The following is a 22,746-nucleotide window of genomic DNA, read 5'->3' as shown; positions in this document are numbered from 1 at the left end:
CCATGTGATCTCGCCATGTGACCCAGTGATCCTGTGAAGAAACTACTGGCCTCTCGTGTTGTACATCCTGGCCCGAGACCAGAAGGCAAAAGCTACAACAACACCATTACACAATGATAAAGGGAATGGGAGCGTTCAAGGGCAAAGGAGAGGTAGCTGAATATTAAACTGCTGTTTTGGAAAGCGCAACATGTCAAAGGGATTTTCAAAATATTATCCAACCATTAGAGAGAGGTTTTGTTATTTATTTAAAGTTCAAAGAAATTATTTCTACTATGCAACAGGGTCATATGAGGAAATTAAATGCACAGTACGTCTTCAGAGTATTTTTTCAGAAACGGGGGTGAAGGAATATGAGTCAAATTTTATATCACAGACCCTAAAATTATAGCATAGATGCCCACTGCTCTAAGAGGCACACCATATAACCACAATATCCCTTGTTTGCCTCTAACAGAGGGGCCTTAGCTGCGTGTAAACAACACCTTAAATCAAATCTATAAACATAAAACCCTACACTCAGAAAAAAAGCCATTGTTTGCAGGACAAGACAATGTTGGAAGTAGGAGAATAAGCTGGCACACATAAAGCTTTTTCCATCCTAAAGATCTATCTCATTCTATCCCTCAATCCATCCACTTATTTTCTGGTATCAAAAACCATGTCCTCTCTCTATCCGTTCACCCTCTTTTATTCTGCTCTTTATCCATCTATTTGTTTGAGCATGAAGCGTTATCCAGTCAAAAAAAAGAGAAGGACCCAGGAGAGGTTAACAACTAGGTGAAAGGTCATGAGCAGAAATGTTTGTTGGTTAAAACTACTTTTAAGTGGGCGAGTGTGGAGATGGCAATTTTATTTTGTGTTGACATTTACAAAGAGGAGCCGCTGAGGAGACACACGAAACTTTTCAGTTGGATTCAATCCCATTCAAACAAGGGCACGCGAAGCTTCGCAGTCAACAAACACAAACACTCAAGGTTATCTCACACCAGCCAACTATCTCCATCTGCAGTACTTAGGGTCACCTATACAAAGATTTAACAAAAACGAACTGAGAGTTACTGAAGTCACTAAAATTGGGTGAATCATACTTTCTATGTCCCCTTAGCTGACATGATTTACTTGGGGGAGTATTTTTTGGTACAGGAACTAAAAAGGATCTTGTCTGTTGTTGTTTTTTACTTTTACTTTTATTCAGCCTGCCTTAATGACCAATTTTAGTATAAGGACAACACCATTTACAATGTGATGTCCTCTTAGAAAATGAATGACAGCTTAATATGTCCCCAAATATTGTTTTAAAGATTAACTGATTATTTTTTATATAAATCATCAAAAAAATCATGTATTCAATTTTACACACAAACTCCCTGTGACTTAAAATCTGTAGGTTGCCATACGTACCATTGAGGGGCAGAGGGTTGTCTCCTCCTGGATGGGGGAACCCCAGACGACCTGCACAGAGAGACACAGAACAGACATATTTAATATGATGCGGCCTACGTATTACTAGATGAGATACATAGAGGGGTAAAAATAAGGATAAAATCATTAAAATAAATCCTTTATCAGGTCACAGTTTTATGGTCTGATTCATTATTCCAATTGCGCCCCAAAGCTATGGAACACACTAGCTATAGATATCAGGGAAGCCTGCTCCCTGAAAAAAGTCACAAAATCCTTTGATTTTTGATGTACAGGGACATCCCCTTGTTTAAAGTAGCTTTATCCAATATTCAGAGGCTATCTATGATTCCTGAGGGCTGCACATGGCTCTCAATATGAAGGTGGCTAAGCCGCTGCTATCAAGTAATGGCGCTAACTCGCTAAACAACGCTACATAACTGCAACAGTCCTCACAGAGCTAACAGTATTAACCGGAGGGTGGGCACTACGCTTATGAGACAGCTCCCTTTCTGATATCAGAATTAACCACCATATGAGCACAACAGTGTGGCGATTAGCTAGCCCATAGGATACACTCACAAAATCCACATACATTAACATGCACGCGCAGTCGGACCATCTATGACAACAAAGAACAGAGAAGCTCAGATTACAACACACCTACAGGGAGTGTAACTTTATTCTGTGCTCAGGACGCCATTACCCCACTATATCTTTACATAGTAAACAGTGGTTTGCTGCTGTATTATTGCTCTGAATGTTACATAAAGAACCTTTAAGTCTTGTTATTTTGAGTTTAAGTAAAAATCATAAAATGGCAGTAACAAAAATTTGAGACAAACATTCTGAGTAAAAATACCAGCACCACCATTTAGGCAGTTAGTAATTTGGCATACGGCCATGACCATGATAAAGCTCTTGATTATTGCTGCATGTGCAGAGATTTTTTTTTGCTGACATGCAACACTGGAACAATTCTGCACACAATGTTGGACATATTTGAAATGAAAGGGCAAGGATCTGGTTTGTAAAGGATGATTTGTACAGAGGAACATGTTGAACATTGGGTGTTTCAGACAGTTTATTAAGAGTGTTCACACAAAATAAGCTGTGCTATACAGATATGAGAACACTCAGTGTTGCTTTCACATCAATCTCATTAGAGACTACATCTGTGGGACACCAACCATCTCTCTCTCTCTCTCTCTCTCTCTCTCTCTCTCTCTCTCTCATCGACCTCCATTTCTCTATGTGTGCCTCTCTTTCTCTGAGCCTCATATCATACATTTTACATTGAGCCACTTGCCAGGCCTGTCTCACACGCACAAACACACCCGCACCCACACAAATACATGTTATGATGCCAAACAAGCTTCAAAGTTATGCAAGGCCCGCTCGCTGCAGAAGGATAATGAGATGAAAGAGCTGAAATAGTACAACCATTGTTGTACGGGTCCGGACCGCCCTGTGATTGGTGCATTCCGATGCCTCGGTCACATGGAAATCTGCAGGCCCCTCCCCCACACCTCGCCTATTGAGCCCCACAGTGCTCAGTAGATGTGGTGCATAAAACAGAAGTAGACCACAGAAACCAGGACGGACCACCCGTGGCTTTTAGAGCTACCATACTATACTACAGATTTACATATGTCCAAGCGCATACATCACAGTGCTGGCATTATCGGCATCAAAACACAAGTTCACTCACTCAATAAAACACTCAGTTTAGCATAATCAAAATATATCAGAGGTGCCAACCAAAACCAGGTTACGCAGAGAAGCTCAGTTCCTCTAGACTACATGGCAGAATTCAACAGTTTATCTCCCTCTGTAATTTAGCTTTGTAATATATGTGCTGATGGGTGCACCACCCGAAATCAAAGTCCATCTGAGCACAACCCGTCATATTGGATTTTAAGAGCCTTTAATAGTCTCTGAGGAGCAAGTGTGCTGGCACGTAAGCATACCACATCCCTGTGTGTCTGCAGGGTTGTGTGTGCCCGCTCTGTGAACCTTATTTGCAAGCTGCTGGCTGCAGCTACAGTTTAAGCACACGCATGCACAAGCACACACAACAAAGTCGTGTGTGTGTGTGTGTGTGTGTGTGTGTGTGTGTGTGTGTGTGGAGGCTGAACAGAGGGATCCTTTCTGTCACTCAGGACAATGCTGGACGCGATTCAAAGCCACTTCTACTGTAGACATTTTGTCTCGCCTGTTCCCTTGCTTCATCGCGCTCACTTTGTTCAATATGTTCTGCTGGAATGAGAAATTTGTGCTCTGTTTTTGTGTATCTAAATGTGCTTGTGTACGCAGGCTGTCTGTGTTTATTATATTTGTGTGCGCACGCTCGTACATATGTGACAGAGAGCAGGAGGGAGCAAGGGACAGTTTGGCCTGGAGAGGAGTCAGCGCTCAAAGAAAATGTGCTGTAATTATGTTTTTCTTTTTACTTTGCTGTGAGGGAAAAAGGAAAGGACTCGCTTAAGTCACTGCTACACTTGGCACAGCAGTGCACAAGCCTGGGCTATAATTATGAAAACAAGGAATAAACAGAATAATATTTTGTAGCAGGCCAAGGGCTAAAAGACAGAAAAAAAAGATAAGGAGTGTGGGATGAGATATGGCGTGATGCGTCATGTGAAAGCAGTAAAGAATGGGGCACTGTATAAGAACAAACTGAGGAGGATGGATGAAGAAAGAACAGGTCAAATGAGAGGAGAGGGAAGATAAACATGTTGCAATGTGATAATTTGGACAAAGCCTGGAATGAACTGAGACATAGAAGATTAATTCCACATATAATCACAGCCATACAAATCTATCTTTCTTCAACAATGATAAAGAGAGCTGTGGCAAAAAGACAAAGCATTCACATTCAACTACTATAGGAAGTTGGGATCGACAATACTTCATAATTTCAAAAGCCTACATGGTTTGATTCCTAATGATGCAGAAGCTTGTGGGTTTTCAATTTGGAAGAAAACTTGTTTTGTCTTCAGGTGCCAAGCTCTTGGATCTAATCTAGTTGCGCGGGGATCTGCGCCAGCATGGCTCGAGCTAAGACACCAAAACGCGGCTAATGAGGTAACCTTCCAGTCTTTCTCTCTTAATATTGAGGGAAGATTTACTAAGGCTTGACAGCAGAACATTAGATCACAGCTGGATGTGGCTGAACCCAGCAGGTGTGAAGGCTGAAATAAATACAAGGTGATAGTGAAGTGTCGGGAGCTCAGACTTTTCACTCATTGTGTTATTCTGATTTTACATAGCTGTGACTTTCTTTGTAGAACATATGGGAAAATATAAGTTCAAAGAGATAAAACCGGGGACAAGGAGTAATGCACGTTCTCTGCACAGTAACATTTAAATGTTCAACGTGTTAATGGCATTTGAGATCTTTTGTACTGAGGTTTTAGCTCTAAGAGAAACCTAAGTTAACCAATTTCTGGTGATCAGTCCGAAAAAAAAAGATGATTGTGCAGCAGTCATCTTGGATTACGCCCTGTGGTGCAATAAACTACTAAGAAATGTGACTGATAACTTAAACTCTAAATCCAAATCCCTTAAAGTCCACAAAAGCCTTGATAAATCAAAGGTGTTTCCTTTCAAACAATGATCATTACCACAACTTCTCCTACAAGTTACTCCCTCTCAACCAACACCTCACATTGGCCACAGTACTTTTTGTTAGCTCAGGGCTCTCTATCTATAATTACTGTCAGTTACACCCTCTGCAACAACAAACACTGACTACCTGCTGTATTCAATAACCCATTTCTGGGTTACCATTGACTAATGTTGCCTAACACCATTCAGCCAGTAACAGCCATTGCCGAGTCTCTATCAATTAATAATCCAAGTGAGCTAGAGTCCAGTTTGCGATGGATGACTCTCAGCCAATTACAAGTGTTAGCTCCTATTTTGTAATGTGGTGTACCTATTTCTATCATTGTATGCACCACATTTATAGCGATGAGGGTAGGCAACTGTGAATAACACTAACACCTCTCAGTATACAGTTCAACAGCACCACAAACGACAGCCCCAGAAAGTTTAATCAACAGCTCTCTACAACAGTTTAAACAGAAACTGAACATTATATCGTTCATTTAAGTAGGATTTATTGCAGAACTGTTTTATTTGACTGCTTTAGTTTTAGCTAGGTGTACTTGCTACCAAGTGATGGGTACATTCACAAAAGACTGTGCACTGCACTGCAAAGCAAATAGCGGTGCTCCTGTGCTATTCGCACATATTTAAGTGAGGTAACATGTATTTGTCTGGTGCAAAATTGGCCCTTTTCTATGCAAATGAGCCTCACTACAAAAACAGTCCAATTCACAAAAATCAGCACTAATAGCCACACGCAGCTACAGTGACATTATTAGCATCTTCATAAAGTTGGTCCGATTGTCAAGCTAACATGTGGCACCAACAGCAATCCCAGACTGGGATATTAAATCCCAAATACAATTTCTCTCTAACACCTTAACATTCCTGTCTGAAGAGTTTAAGTCTGCCTCCGCACCTTGTCGGTCAAGACCTGTAGCTCACGGTCTGAAAATTGCTGTTTTCCTTTACACAGCTATTGTTCTGCCTACTGTGTTATTGGCGTACTTTGCCACGTGGATACTTGCAATCAGACTCAAAAAGGGCAAACTGCACTCAGCTGCAAAACCTAATGGGCATGTTTGCGCTGTGATATCCTTAACACAATATCGTTTGTGAATTGGACCTTGAAACTGGGCCGATAGCGGTTGCAAGTGATGCCTAATTCATGGTGCTTTCAGTGGCAACAATCCATTCTTTGTACCTCTGAGTGTGTATATATGTGTGTGTGTGTGTGTGTGTGTGTGTGTGTGTGTAAAAATGCACAACAGTAATCATCAAATCCAAATACAGTAGAAAGCTTCAAAGACCAGGAAGACAGGGATTTGTACTGACCCAGAAATGAAACAGACTAATATCTCCTTAAAGGTGCAAAGGTGCTGCACACCGCCAGCCTACATCAGTTTATAAGCACTGTTTGATTATGAGCCAAATGTTTCCTTTTCACACTTTCTGCTGGCAAGATGTGGAAAATATGTTCATCCTGATTTGACTTGATGTTAATGGATAAAAAAAACTGCTTCACACTATTTTTGACTATCACGAATATGCCATACTTTTTGGACAGAAACAACTATGCGTCATTGTGTTGAGAAAATTATTATCATCCTTCAAAATGGAAGTGATAGTTAGAAACTAATGATGGCCGTCAACCTCAGCTCAGATCAGTGAAGTCCTCCCATCTCTCTCTCTCTCTCTCTCTCACAAATCCCCTCTTAAATACAAAGCCTAAGCTTCCATCAGTCCTGTATTCTCTCTGCGTCTCCTTCTCAAAATGCATGAGAAAATGAGGTCAGACTCATTGCGCTAAATTTTTTTTCAAAAGTGAGAAAACCTTTTTTTTTCCAGAGTGGGAAGGAGAGAGAAGGAAAAGGAAGACAGAGGTGTGAGTTGACCTCTCTTATTATAGTTGATCACAGCACTAAAGAAAGACACAATGTCGAGACATCTGATCTGTGGAGGAAGTGAAACTGCTAAGAATTGGTGTTAAATTGTGAATAAGTGTGTGCGAGCAGTTAACAGCTCTACCTTGAGGTGTAACACTCTTGGCTTGGCCAATGAGATACAATTATAACACACTTATTTTTATCATTATCACATATGTCTGATGTTTATGAAAGAGGAGGGCTGATTTACATTTCATTTTATTATAGTATATACTGTATTCTGCCATAACACTCTGGAATCTTTTTAAAGTGCTTGACAAAATTTTTGGAGGCTTAACGAGTGTTTTTAAGCATATTTGCCGAAAGTTGGTTTGTGTTCTCAAGGCAGCATTTACAAACGGACCAGATCAAACACCTTGCACGAGAAAGCTGCTCTTGATTGGTCAGAATGCAGGAAAAATCCAGGAAGTAAACAAAACGTTGAAGAATAGTACACTTGCAAGATAAATGTGACACTTTCTAATGTCACAATGGAGGGACAACTATGGCAGCTGATTTTAGCGCTGGTCATCATGGACTATATAGCTTGCATTGTTCACTTTAGTCAAACCATACAGTTTGAAAACGAGGTGCGGCTCCAACTAAAAAACAATGTTTTGATGCACTGGATGTGCTGGATGTGCATATTAAGGCAGTACAAGAGGAGGTGCACATTAATAATCCTCCAGGACTGTAACATGCTCGTGCTTATTTATTCCAAACGATGCATAATGCAACTGCAGCTGGCTCGGATCGAGGTCGGAACACGTTCTCACCACAAACGAACCGCACCAGAGTTCGTTTGTAACCTGACTGAGACCACCTCTTTGAGAGGGTCTCGTCCGGTTGTTATGGTGCGCACCCGAGTGCAATTGCTGTGTTCACACCTGCCCAAATGAACCGCACTTAGGGGGCAAACGAACTCGACTTCGATTGAACTGAACCAGAGGGGGCAGGTGTGAAAGCACCCCAACTTTAAGTGAGTTGACACATGCCATGGATGAATATAGTGTAAGCCATGTACAGAAATATGTCACATTATGTGCAACATTTGTGTGCTTAAAATACATCTAGAGAATGATGGCTGAAGTGTGTTAATGTTGTTCATTTCCTATTCAACAGTCAAAAGTCTGCTTTACCTTTCAGGGTGTCCTGCTCGGCCCTCATGATGTCAATCAGGGAACTCTCCAGCGTGTTCATGTTGAAGCTGTCAAATGACCTGGTGCGTTCCTAAAGAGAGGACAGAAAGAGGAGAAACATCATTTACTTTTTTCCCCCTGCTTCCAGTTTCCAAAAAGAATCAAAATTCACAGCAGCCAACAGTCTTTAGAGATGAACTGATCCATGGGAGCAGCTGGAGCAATTAGATTTATCTACATCTTCTAATGTAACATTGCCTCAATTAACCCAAGCCGACCAAAGAGCACACGCAGGACAAGGACATCCATCTTAATTTACACCAAAAAATATACTGTTTTGCAATTCTGACTGTCATTAAACATTGCCTGAATGCTCGGGACCAAGGTAAGCTATTAATTGAAAAAAGAAGTTTGAAAAAGGGAGCAGCCAGATGCTCTCCCAGCTATTTATGAAGTGTTTTCACATTATTCTTGCTTTAGTTTGAGCTTGTTTCAAAGAAAAATACAAAAGACATGAAGCCTCGCTTCCTTTGCGTCAATTAATATTCACCTCGCTTTGAATAAATGCAATACCAGGATATTGTGAGGATTTAAATGCCTCATGGTCTCTTGATTTGAAATTCTGACACTTTTGGCATTGGCCTAAATAGCGGGAGTGACAAACAAAATAAATTAGAAGCGGGCCCCAGCTCCACATAAGTGGAATCTCAAGTGATTCGCTAATATATTCTGCAAACTGATGTAAAAACTGAGATAAAAGGAAGTTGAATAAGCCTTATTAAAAAGGGGCTTTTTCTTCTGCTGAATGTTCTCGGACTCCTGCTTTGGTTTTCTAGCTGCAAACATGAGCTCAAAATATAAAAAACCTCAGAGATATTTCTGTGGCACAGGTGTGTGAAGCATTCGAGAATGATTTTTACAACATTAAATTTAATTTCTCTTGTCAGTATTTAATTTCTCTCTGGCTTATTGTCTGGTGAGATTATATTGTTTATTGTGTTACTTGCAAACTTAACTGACTAACTGTGCAATAAATTCGCTCATTCAATGAGGCAGCATAATGGAGGACAACAGTAAAACCAGCAGTAGAAACGAAGCAGGAGTCGAGCCAAATCTTGAGCGACAGCTTTGTCACCTAAAAACAAGGGCACCCTTGGCATACCGACCATACTGGAAATGTTTGTATGCACACACAATGAAGTGCAAGAACACACAACCACACAAACGTGTACACACAAAATATGCGCACACATCGAAAATGTGCCCATAAACACACACACACACACACACACACACACACACTCACTCCGAGTGCCATGCTGATAAGGCTTCTGTCGTGACTCCACCTCAGCCAAACAAAATATGCAGCCTCTGACAACAACTTGTTAACAAACTGATAAACTCTTTTGGTTTCCTTGTGTCCAAAACAACCACAACACAAACAGATGCTGCTGCTCAAGACCACAACATGAAATTCATATCCTCTTTGTTTATATTTACAGACGGTGCTAAAAATTCCCCATCATCACGTGCTTTTTCTCATACCTTCCTCTATCTCTTCCCCATTTTTCCACTCATTCTCCAATGCCACCTTAAAAGCAGAAATACCTTAAAAAAAGGTTTCTATTCCTCATTTATGCGTCAGAGATCTCACAGTGCACAGAGCCAATGACTCTTCTGGTTACAAGTTGTTTACTAAACTCTACATCGTGACTAAAATGTTTAGTCATGATTTTTTTTCTTAACTGTCTGGTCACGACTGAAATAAACTTTTTTCCCCCCATTGTGTCTATTGAATCAACCACTTGGTTATTTTAGAGTGAAAATGTCAAAAAAAAACCATAATAACATACTTGCATAATATCACTGAATAAACCATTTTTTTGGCTATCTACAGAGATACTCTCAAACACAACAGTGTAAACACAGTGATGTATGCGGTAATGTAGAACACACACATGAGCAATCTAACACCAGAGTAAAACTATTCAACACAAGGACAGGGAGAATGAGAGCCTGCTGGACGTTTGAGATACATGCTTGTAAAATAACAATGCCAGAATACATGTACAGTTTTTGCTACAACACTTAAGTCTGGAAGACATCTGCTTAGAGTTGATTTAGCCTGACAAGATGCTGACAGCCCAATCAGGGAACTGTAAGTGTTTAGATGATGACATGATGCCTCTTGAAACTTAGAAAACTTGTGAACACCGAGGTGTTGCAGATATTAAAGCTTCACTCTGCAAAAGCACAGCATTGAGCAGTGTGAAGTATGAAGTGGCATCTTGCAGCGAGGACTGCAGTTTGCAACCAGCTAAAATTTGTGTGCCAAGCACAAAATCCAAGTTAGGATTCCTTTAGTGTTCATTGTTGAGGAGATTTTATTGGGAGCTGAATAATCTGCAGAGGTGTCTTTCTCTCCAAAACAAACGGATCAGGTGATTAAAATCAGTTAAACACTGAATAAAGCCGTTTCATGTTACATGTCAGTCTTTCTCCGATGCTGTTCAGCTCGTCGTGGATAGGCCAAAAGCTGATATGTGCTCGCCTATTTTCTCTGATAGCTTAATATGTGCTAACCTTTTTTCTGATTCAGGGGTTTAGGAGATTTTCAACGGGAGCTGAATTATGAGCAGAGGTCTTTTGCTATCCAAAACAAACAGACCTGGTGATTTGTCCTACGCTGTTTGGCTCATCGCAGATGCAGGTGCAGGAAGCCAAGTTATCCTCGGAGGTTTGTTCCTCTTATATATTACAAGAAATCTGGGTTCTTCCAACGCTACTTGTTGTGAAGGGGTTGCCAACTACTGTGGCCAATACAAAAATGCAAATGGACCTATTTGGAGCCAGTGTTTGATTTGTCCATTCTGGGCTAATGTGGAAACATGGTGGTACAACATGGCCGACTCCATGGATGAGGACTATGTAGATAACCTGCTTATTCTAAGGTAACTTAAACACAACAACTATTCTTATTTTCAGGTAATTATACACTAAAGAAAACATACTTATTGTATTTTCCATTTCTGCCAATATACCCCTCTAAATCCTACACACTGGACCTTTAAGAGAAATGTAACATTTCCAGAACAGCCACCATTGTTCTGCAGTTTCAGTTTAGATTGAGGTATGATTGAGGTCTATTGTACAGCCTACTTGAAATCACATCTGTCTCCAGCAAACAAAGTGAAGAGTGACAATTGTGGACTGATGTTCAAAAAACACATTTACGTTAAACAATAGGAATAAAGCATGGCATCATTTGAAAGCCTGTTCATTACAGTGAGCTGTGAGACGTCAAAAGAAAATCTACAGTCCTGACAAAATGACACATAATTCAATGTGCAGCTCTGTGTCAAACTCACCTCTCCTGAATAGTCTGAAAAACATCCTGACATCAACATTGCATGATCAGCTCTGCCCTCGACCTGACTGATAATGGACAGGCCTTGCACAACAAGAATTACCCAACGTGTCTAAGTAACCTATCTGTATAGTCAATCACTCTTTCCATTCACCACTTTGTCCAACAAATGCATCTGTGCATGTACTCATTTATACAGCAACCAGGTCACAACCCTCGCTGCAAACATTAGGCCAATGTCTGTGGGGAATGGTGTGAAAGCAAAACCACCTTGGGAGGAAAGGCTCATAGCATACTTTGTTACACCATTAACTTCACAGGGGTCAAATGCTAAAGGGTTCAGGGGAAACAGACCTGCGTCAGTGAACCATGTGACCAAGGGTCGGGGCAGGCAGGCAGGCAGGCAGCTCACTATTTCATCTACTGTCTGCTGTCTGCAGTGGCTCCCAAAATCCAATAGCTACTTTCACTATCTGATCAGCCAAAGAGTATGCTTGGATGTCTGGCACACACTGGCTGATGAAACAGCCAAAATATCTGCAGCTGTAGCCAAAATTTTTACCAGAAATTTGGCTGGTGTAGAATCCCCACGCTGACTGAGGGAAGGGAACATACTAACACAGAGATGACATGATAGAAGAACACACCCAGTGCACACTCTCTCCCTCAAAACAAATATCAACACAGGGATATAGGCCAGACTAGGTCTACTATTTTCTCATATCCGCCTCAGTATCTTATGTGGACTTAGGCCACAGCTCTAGGTCAAATAAACCAAACATTCAAAGACAAGGGAGGCAGAAACAAGTGACAGACTAGTTACTGTGGGAAGTGTATACCACTAGTGAGTGTAACTGAGCAGAGGCAAGCACATAAACATGTTACCCAAGACAAATACAGATAGGTATAGCAGCAAAGTGCACTATTTCTGAGATACGCTGCAGAAGCTCCTCCTGCTTTTCCAGTTAAAAAAACTGAACGCTCTCACTGGGTGTCATTATTCTTATTCTTATATTTTCTTGTAATACTGCAAGGTAATCCTTTTATACTGTTTCAGGAGAACAGGAATTCATTTTGTGGCTGTATGGCGAACATGAGGCCTGGCTGGTGCTCTGCAGTTGCTAAGCATTAGCCTGGAGAGGTGCAGAGGGTGATTAATCATCAGATTCGTGCATCCTTCTCTCTCTCTCTCAACAACTGGCCAGCTGACCAGCAACGTACTCATCCCTGACAGATTGCAGGGCGTGCACAAATACACACACACGCACACACAGTCATGGTCACTCGTCACATACAGGGATGCACAAACAGATTAGCTGCAAGCAAGACACACACAATTTACAGCCCGGTCCAAATCATATGTATCTATGAAAGCTTGCCCATGTTAACCCAAGGCCATCATTGCAAACATAGGGGATATGGCAGTACATACTGTACTGTATTACTTGCGGGCAGCAGTGAAATGTAGCCCAGTATACATGGGTAAGCAGAAAAATTTAATAATCATGACCCAATAAAGCTAAATGGATCAAAATGGTCAGACACATCCCGTTTTTAACAGTGACTGTCAATAAAAAAACCTGCATGATGGATCAATAATGGCAAAGTGCTTCTGCTGGGCCCTGTCACCATTTTCAATGTGTGTCCCTGGATCAACAAATATGTTCTGACCTGATCTAAAAGTACTGGGAATAAACAAATCTGAAACCATCAATTCAAAAAGAGGCAGCATGTGCTCAGAGAATGTTCAAGCACACATGGAAAAAAAACATCCTGTGCTGGCACTGTGTGAGGCATGAACTCTGAACTGGGCTTATTTGCTTCAATAACCATGGTCTATACAGTGGGTTCATTTAATGGTGTTTTATAACTTAACATTCTTGTCAATGGGGAATGGATATCGCAAAGCATTCTGGGGTGGCGCCTCCATTTTTGGAAGATAAGTGTCCGTAGCTACAGTAGCTGTCATTATCTGTCACAAGTCTAGTCATGTAATCTGTCAATTGTGTGTCACTGGAAATATGTAAAGACAAATGTCCATACATAAGAGAAGCTCTCTGCAGAGGCAAAGGAGTGAAATATTACAAAAGTGAAGTAAGTTAATGATATTGATCCTTACAAATTAGGAAACATAAAGTGGTCAGAGGTCAAAGGTTTGGTGTTTGCACCTACACCTGTTAGCAATTCAAAAACTTAAAATCGTTGGAGGTCGATGTCCAATTCGCAAACGGGTGGGTACGATACTCTCAGATCTACAAGCCACATTCCAACCACAGAATCATCCTAACAAAGATGATCTAGCTAATGCTATGCTAATTGAAAACTAACAAAACAGTAGCTAATCTTAATCTACCAGGATCTAGCAAAATGAAACGCATATCATTAGCCTACATTTCTGTCTGTGTATACTGTATACATTTAGTGGCCAACTTACGAAACATTCAAATTCCCTATATGAAGTACATACATTTTGTCTGCATGAATTGGTTTCTTTCTATAAGAGGTGAGACCTACCTATATAAACCACTCTGTGATCATTTGGGACCACGCCACTTAGCCAATGCTACCTGAACTCTGGAGAATACTACAGCTGCACCAATTTGTGGATTAGTTGATTGACACAACTTTGATCAGCAACTGTTTGGATAAGTTAGTTGTTTCCAAGTCAAAATGGCAAATATTTTGTTGGTTCCAGCTTCTCAGGTGAGGATTTGCTTAATGTCTTTGTCTTCACATTTTATTTAACTGAATATCGTTGAGTTTTCAACTGCTGGTCTGACAAAACAAGACAATATGATGACTCAACTTGGGCTCTAGGAAATTGTGGTTTCTGATGTTTTAGAGACTAAATGATTTATTGATTAATCAAGAAAATAATGTTGTCAGATTAAATTTTTAAAAGGCAGACAAAGCACTTTACTGTTTGTACCTAGCCACAACCATGCCACAGTCTGTTGCTTGCTTCACATGCCCCTAGTCGACTGTCACACATCCATAATAGATGATAGTAGTGGGCATCTGTACAAACCCTTCCTAAAAACTCAGAAAATTACACATCTTCAAGCTGCATCTGTTTAACTGTAAAGTAAAAAAGAGGTTGAACTAAAAGTAGATCGGACTGCTTGAAAAGCCACTCGACTCTAGACAGGTTTTAATCTGGGAAAAAACGCAAAACAGAGAGGGCAACCTCCGACAGATTTCGATGACATGTAGGGGAGTAAAGAATGATTAAATACAGCATACTGTGGGTGATTAACTCCAACATTAATCTTCAATGACACCTGCCTGTTAATGAAAAATGGATGTTTATGAAGGGTAGAGGAGTGGAAAAAGTAACAAGGTAAAGCACATAAGACTATAAGAGTGCTGTATTATTTTAAGGCTTTTAGGCCCGTAAGATCATCACACCCTCCGACTAGCATTCATTTTTGAGAAGGCTGATATTTTTTCTCCTATTTTTGTGCATCTAATCACATCCCCTTGAAAACAGGGAGAGAGAGAGGAAGCCCAAAGCAAAGAAGGGAAGGGAAAATGGCAGATGAAAGAAAGGGGATGACGGAGAGAGGGAAAGCGGGTTGTGAGGTAAGGCAAAGTAAAAAGAGAAGAAAGGAGGTCAGGAAAGGGAAGCAGGTTGAGCTTTTGATTCTTGCGATTATCTTTCTTCCTGGTCAAAGTATTTCAAAGACCTGCTATGACATTAAATACCTCCGACTGTCAGAAACAACCTATTACATTGTGTTGGCTGAATGGCTGAGTGGTGTGTGTGTGTGTGTGTGTGTGTGTGTGTGTGTGTGCATGCGCATTTGGGTTGTAACAGGAGTAACAGAGGCAGGGGTTCAGGCAGTATTTGCACTGCTTGGGGATTAGACTGAACTGACTCCTTTATTGTATGCAATGAGCTAGGCTAAATACAATATGACACTTCCACATAGACTCTGCTTTGTCTTCTTCCTTTGTTAAGACACATGTGCAGAAGACATAGGCCAGGGACTAATTAGGGCTCATGCACTCATGGGCATGTGCGCACGCGCACACACACACACACACACACACACACACAAGTTCCCTTTCTTCTTGTTTCAGAGCGTCTGTCAAGGGTGTGAGAAGGGCACAATGAGGCTGTATGAGCAGCAGAGTTATTCGCTTGCCAGCTCAGCTCAGGCCGCTCATTAGTCGAAAAAACATTTCTCTCATTTAACACCAATGTCACAAAGACCAGAGGTAATGGCTGAAACCTCAGGCCGCTGCAGCTTGATGGCTCGGAGGGTTTGTTTGTAGACATGCACGCAAGAGAATCTGCATGCACGCATCACGTAAAAGGGAAGGAGGGCTACCTGAGAAGGATGAAGCTTCTTGCTTCATGATCATGTCCTCATCATGGGAGTCTCATACCAAACATAGCCACTGACAATCACGGCATGATTTCTGATACTCGCCTGAGGACCTGTCATATTGATTAGATGGCCTTTCAAACAGTCAGAGGTTACAAGGAAGTAGAATGCGCGAGTCAGACAACAGGTGCTCAACATTTGTTTCCACTTTAATAATGTGCCCTCATATAACAGCACTGTGGAAGGCTGCAGTATACCTAAGCTACACAAACAGTGAGGCGGGAGCTGTAACCAACAGTTACCCAGGTATCTTACTGAGACAATATCCTGTCCTGGCTTACGCGCCTTCAGGCCCTGCAGGTCTTGATCTGGTCATAGGCCAAATTTTCAAATCCGAGTGAGCCCAGTACACCTGACACAGCAGCAAGTCTCTGACCTTGGATTTCACAGGTGAGGAATATAGGAGCAAGAGAAGATAGAAAATTAGCATGGGGTTTCTCTGGGTGCTCCGATTTTCGCTCACAATCCAATGAGGTTGGGTTAATTGGGGAAACCATAATTGCTCGTAGGTGTGAATGTGAGTATGAATAGTAGCCTGTCTCTGTGTGTCAGCCCTGTGATTGACTGCCAACAAGCTCAGGGTGTACCCCACCTCTTGCCCAATGTCAGCTGGGACTGTCTGCAGTCCATCCTCAAGGATAAGTAGGAATAACTAATGGATGGTTGGTTGGATGGATGGATGGAAAGGAAAAAATGCAAGAAAAGAGAAAAAGAAAAGCAAGGAAGGCTTTCCTGGCATTTAAAAAAAGGTACAAATTTCTGGCCTGAGGCTAGTTACTAGCTGACCAGTGTATTAGCAGTTAGCAGCAGTGTGCCTGGCCTGGAGCCCATCCCAAATACTAAAGCTGCTCTAATACAGCAGTGGCCCTGCCTACTGCAGCAACAGCCACAGTACTGGAATATTTTCTCCCTCTGTGCACCATGGTGCTGTACACCACCTTGGATAAAATATCCACCAAATGGCATATGGCCTTGCACTCAAATTGCATCTACACATTTGCTCATATACACATAAATGAATGTCATGGCCTGAGGCAATTATGAGATAATGCCAAACTCTGTGAAAGCAGGCAGACAGAGAGAGAGCTTTGCTTTAACAGCCAGCCGTTAACATAACATAGCTCACCAGTGACATATTGCTGTTTTGATGTGTGTTCCTAATGGCATCTAACGGCAAACGCTACAGAAGTGCTACTTTATAGGAGTTAACTATTGCCTCTGTGGAGCCGTATGTTACAATCACATCTAATCCAAAAATTTACAAAGACACTAACACTATGATGAACCAACTTTGATTGCACACAAGCAGAAAGAATGGGAATTCTAAAGCAAGAGCCACTCATCCTTCATCTGTCACGTCAGTGCTAAAATGGAGACAGTTGGAAAGGGCTTATAGTGAAACAGTGTGACAACAGTTCCTCATGGGGTATGTTTAGTTCAGAGTTACAGGAGCTACTGTATTTCAATTACCAAACCCGGGGTGTCTTGTGTAAGGCAACATGTGTCATCAGTGATCTCAACAGTTCATGATCATGACAAACCCTGACAAGCACCATTTTGAGTTCAGTTTTTAGAGAGCAAAACAAAGCTACTCTTCTGACGATTTTGGCTATTGCAATTCTTCAGCAAAGGCAATAAAACTGGAGTGAATGGGAATGAAATGGCCTACAGATCTTAAAGACTGAACTACGCTGAGGAGGCCTCTGACAAATGAACCCGACACTTGGTTGCCTGTGGAATAATTTAAGAGCGGTTTCTATAGTGATAGCTTCAATGGTGCAACATGATCTGTATCCTCACACCAAATAGAGGCATTTTCCAATTCAATTACAGGGGACGGAAAAATACCATCAGTTTATGGTTCAGCGAAACACATGATATATGGTTCATAATTTGATATATTTAAAACACTCTTTACAAAGCACATCGCACAGAAAGACAATGCTTGTTGTCACAGCAAATGGCTCTGTTGTGAGTCAGGTAACGTTCAGTGGCTGTCATAATACCAATCTGTATCACCTCAGACCTATCAATTACAAGTCCAATAGTTTAAATGTTAAGTGTCAACACCACCTTCATATTATTTCCATTCTACACCTATATTGTCAATTCCTTGGTCTTTGTAAATTGGTTATACTTACATAATCAGTCACACACTCAGTAAGGCCATTCTGCCCTTGCAGTATCAACAGGGCACAAGGACAACGCTACTTTGGCTGATCTAATTCAACCACAATGAAGAACAACATACTGCAGCTAAAGTAACGCTAACTTAAATCCGACATGGGGACGTACAAGTAGGGACTCTCCACTGCTCAAAATGAATGCAGAATCACAATCCTGATAAGAAGAAAATCTGCTTACAGATCTAGTTGCATCTATACCCTGTTTTTATGCAGCATGTAACCATTATCTGTTGTTAAGAAGGCCTTATGTGAATTTTCACTGAAATATGCTGCTTATTAGAGTCCATATTGTGAATCCAAATATGAACAAGGATTAGGCTTGAATGGTTTGGAATGACCCCATACCTACAGCAATTAGGCTGTTAACTAACGGTAAATAGCTGCTCAGAGGTAAGCTCGGCTACTTATTCAGCAGCATTACCCAAGACCTGTCATGACATGTCAAGACATGTCAGCACACTGTCCTTATCATTTGACCTGTGCTGCACTGTGCATCTTTAATTCCAAGTATAGTTAGGGAAATACCTGGAAAGGTCACAGTAAGTATCACTTTCTAAAGCTTAGATTGAGTTAATTTGCTTGTTTGGAGGACATTAGTTCATTCCTGAAAAAAAAACAAAACTGTCTGCATGAAAATAGAGATTACGACATAGACTTGCCCCATGGATGGGCATGGCCAGGAAATGAAGTAGCCCTTCATTGGTGGTCTCTAAGGCCAATTAGTAATGTTGTTAGGCTATTGACAGACAGCTGAAACAACACAGACAAGCAATTATTCAGACAATTTAATACTGTCTGCTCCATCCAAGATGACATTGGGAACCGATGGTAATCAAGTACCTATGACTGACCAGAAGTTAATTTGACAGAGCAAAAGGAACACTGTCCATCTGTAAGAAAGCAAAGGATAAGTAAAGCACTTAAAGAAGTCTTTCATCAGGTCATCAGGCCTAGCTGGAGCTATAGCAACCTGCCTCTCTTCACCCCTGCCTCCTTGTAAGGAACGACACAATCAATCATGAGTTAGATCAATAGAGCGAATTTATCTCCATGCTCCCTTTACCTCTTCCCATCAATCCTATCGGCTGTTTTCTACATGTGATAATACAATTATTCACGCTATCTTCATTGTGAGTGGACCTGGGCATCAAAATTGCAACTATGAATAGGCTGGCATTTCGAAAACAAGTTGGTAGGCTATGGCAGCCACGACCTGGGTGATTAATAAAGTGGTAATCGTGAAAAATCATTGGGCATTAGGCTTGGGCCATAAATCCACAGAATTACCTGCATTTTTTTGGCACTTCTAGCTGGAATAAAAAAAAAAAAAAAACCATGATGATGCCTTCTTGTGTCAGGATTTGTCTTTACATGTTAGCCTCTGTCATTTTTGGTCATTCACCCATCCCTTTATGATAATTCTCCTTGCACCCTCTCCCGCTTTCCCCATTTGTAACTCCCTCTCCCCATCTTCTCCTCTCCATCCATGATGCCTCCCCCACTCCCCACACCCCCACTCTTCACTTCAAGCCCCCAGCTCGTATACGTGGCACACACCACTGCAGTGACAGAGCCACATTAGTCATCATCAGAGACATACAGCTGTGGAAGTACAGAGCCTGACGACTTATTTCGAAGCTAACACGGTAACAAATGCTTCATGTAAATCCATACCCTCCCCCCACGTCTAAAAATAGCAGCTATACCACATACTGTAATAAACAGCTAACATAAATGACACGTTGATGTTTAATCATTCAGGCAGCCAGCGGCCACTGCTGAAAAATATTCTCACACAAAAGCATGAACACACACAATGCACACACATGCTTGGATACATAATCAAAGAAGAAACTAGAAACTGACCTGAAAGGGGAAGATGTTATCACTGCGGCTGACTCCATCATCCATCCAGGACTTGGGGTTGAAGCCTGCAGGACTGTTTCGGGGGTACTTCTGGGATGCCACATGGTTATTAGGGAAGGTCTTCTTCAGTGGAGAAATAGAGTTGATGGGGGTCATCCCGCCGTTCAGCCCTCGGCGATAATCTCTGCCCTGAGACCCTCCCCAGCCACCGCCACCACTACCATAGCCTCCTCCGGGACTCCAGGAGGTGGAGGAGCCGGGGGAGGGAGAGGGGCTCTGGTAGCTGGCTGGACCCCAAGGGGACGGGGGCTTGTTCAGGCTGTTGGACAAATGTGGCAACTGGCTGAAAGCCGGATTCCTGTGTGGAAAGGGTGGTGGAGGGTGTGGAGAGGCCGGGGAGCGTCGATGCTGCTGGTGTTGGTTGTGGGGGTGTTGGAAGTGGGGGTGTGGTGGGGGAGCCGGGTGGTGCTGGGACAAGGCCGCCGCTGGACCGATCTGGGGGGAGAAGTTCCCGCCAAACCCTGGGCTGACATGGTGTGAGAAGTTCTGAAACAGCAGGGGCCCGTTGTTGGCAGAGGCCGGGTTGAAGAAGCTGACGTCCTCATTGATGATGGTTGATGGCGCCGGCGGGATGGCAGCTGACCAGTTGTTGAAGCCAGTAAGTGATGACGAGGTTGTACTGGACTGCACCGGGCCAGTTCCCCCGAGACCAGACGTCTCCTGATAATCGAAGCCTGTCAGGACAGGTGACTCAAGACGTAACTGCTTCTCCTTTCCGTTACTTCCTTCAGATGTGCCGTTGTCTGTCTTGGCTTCCTCTGACCGGACTTTTTCCAGTTCTGAAATGATCCCACCACCACTCCCACCCTCCTGGTGACTCCCAGGGGACAACTGCTGCTGCTTTTCTTGCGTTTCTTGCATTTCCTGTTGCTGCTGTGCTTTGGGCTTCTCCGGGCCCCCCAGGATTTCGTCTTGCACGCTGTTGTGGGTGGCAGAGGCAGGGAAGAGCCAGGGAGAGCCTCCCGTGGTGCCATTCCCTGCGGCTGTGGTGCTGTTTATGAAAGCAGCAGGGCTCTGCGACACATTTTGGTGGTGGTGTGGGGGCTGCAGATGCGGGTGGATTCGGACCGGGAATGCAGACTTGTTGCCAGTGTTGTTTTGAACTAGGACTCCAAACCCGTAATCCCCCATTTGTTTTCTCCCCCCACACACAAATGCTATCCCGTGATCGTTTGGTCCTATTGAGAGAAGAGCACACAGGATGGCATGCACTGAGTTAGCAGGCAGCTCCTCTCACTTCACTATAGATCAAGGGATTTAGAAACAAATGGTGATGGCCATGGACATTTACTAGTGACATAAAAGATCTTTTTCTCTGCTGGATCTGTTTTACTCCCCCAGAGGATATCTAGACATATGATAATCACACAACACTGTCATGAATAAGCTCACTCTTGCACTGAACAATCTACCCTTATTACTCTGGGCTGTTGAAAAAAGCCAACCAGTTAACATTACATCTTTAGCTAATTATAACCCCGTGACGCTGCCAGCTTGTAAGTCTTCAGCTGAGCTGCTGGCAGCCACCAAGATAACTGGGAACACTGCTGTGTCGAGCCGACACAATCTCCATTTGGAGACGTTTTCCTATCGCAAACCAACTGACAGATAATGAATAACCCGCAGTGTAACCTTAAGGAGATCCCCGCTGTACAACATATTAATGAACGTTAAGAATATTAACAGTAAACCGTCCTAACGTTCAGAGGAAAAACACTCGACCTTGTTTGACAGCTGTCAGGAGTACGTGTAGTCCAACCTCAAACTGTATCAGATGAAAGTCATAAAATGAACAGTGTCACACTTAATTGTTCGTTATTAAATTTTTTACACGTCAGGTAACAGCCGACAGTGAAGCGGTTTAAATTAACTACATGGCAAGCTAACATTTCCACCCGTTGCTAACGTTAGCTAGCTAGCAACCAGCTAGCATAAATGCTAGCTAGCTGGACAGGCTGGATACAGGCGATTAAAATTTCGTTTCACCTTCTGATCACCACCTTCGACCTCGGCGATGTCTTTGTCGAGATCCGTCCCTCGGTTTGAAAGCAAGGTGGTGTCCTTGAGAAAAAAAACGAGTGCGTCAGGCAGGGCTTTTCAGAGGCGATTTGATAGCTGACTCGTACAGTGCAGTCGGTCAGCTTTTTTTCTCCCTTCTCCTGACGTGTCCTGCCTGCTCAATGACACAGCTCTCTATCTGCTGCCTCTAATCTGGACTGTGTGATCAAAGAGCTTTGTTAAAGTGGCAATGAGTGAAATATATCCGGCCGCGGTTCGTTCACAAGCCTTACTCGATCGGTTTCATTGTTCGTTTGGTTTTCAGGATTATTTTCTCGCTAACTGTCCTACAGAGCCAGCCGATTCCTGTGTGCTTCTTTGGCTGCCCCTCTCTCCTGAAACCGACAGTGGCCGAATGACAGCGAGAGATCAGCCGAGACACACTTCCGCTTCAAGCACCGCCCCTTCCACCGTGGCCACTCCCCCCGAGGGCCACACCTCGGTCTGTGATTGGCCAGACGACCGGCAGCTTCGCTTAATTCCTACAACATTTAAAGGCCATGCACCAATAATACAACCATGCCATCCATAAGTACTGCCCACTGAGGTCAAATATGATTAACTAAAAAGAAAAAAAAATCTTCCCAGCACGGTCCTGTCCTTTCACGATGCAGCCGATATCAGGTCGTGAGAAAACTGAGATACCCAACCCCCCCTTAGAAAGGATGGAAATGCCTCAGAAAAAGAGCATCCTTGGCTCAGGCTTTTTGATCTCACACTCCTTCAGTGTAAATGTGC

General features: G+C 42.5%; 1 protein-coding gene across 2 annotated transcripts in view; it reads right to left on the bottom strand.

Moving 5' to 3' along the window:
• Nucleotides 1-22,351, bottom strand: part of cpeb4b (cytoplasmic polyadenylation element binding protein 4b) — a 34,015-nt gene extending 11,664 nt beyond the window's left edge. For both annotated transcript variants that reach the window (XM_033637752.2, XM_033637763.2), the window contains exons 1-4: nucleotides 21,937-22,351; nucleotides 19,891-21,128; nucleotides 8,081-8,171; nucleotides 1,405-1,455 (exon numbers count right to left, since the gene is read on the bottom strand). In XM_033637752.2, the coding sequence (XP_033493643.1) occupies nucleotides 1,405-1,455; nucleotides 8,081-8,171; nucleotides 19,891-21,081 (1,333 nt within the window). In that variant the 5' untranslated portion in view covers nucleotides 21,082-21,128; nucleotides 21,937-22,351. The remainder of the gene's footprint in view (nucleotides 1-1,404; nucleotides 1,456-8,080; nucleotides 8,172-19,890; nucleotides 21,129-21,936) is intronic.
• Nucleotides 22,352-22,746: the final 395 nt, after the last annotated feature.

Source organism: Epinephelus lanceolatus, chromosome 11 (assembly GCF_041903045.1).
Source record: "Epinephelus lanceolatus isolate andai-2023 chromosome 11, ASM4190304v1, whole genome shotgun sequence".
NCBI lineage: Eukaryota > Metazoa > Chordata > Actinopteri > Perciformes > Serranidae > Epinephelus > Epinephelus lanceolatus.
Note: the sequence above shows the minus strand (reverse complement) of the source record. Positions and strands in the feature narration are given on the sequence as shown.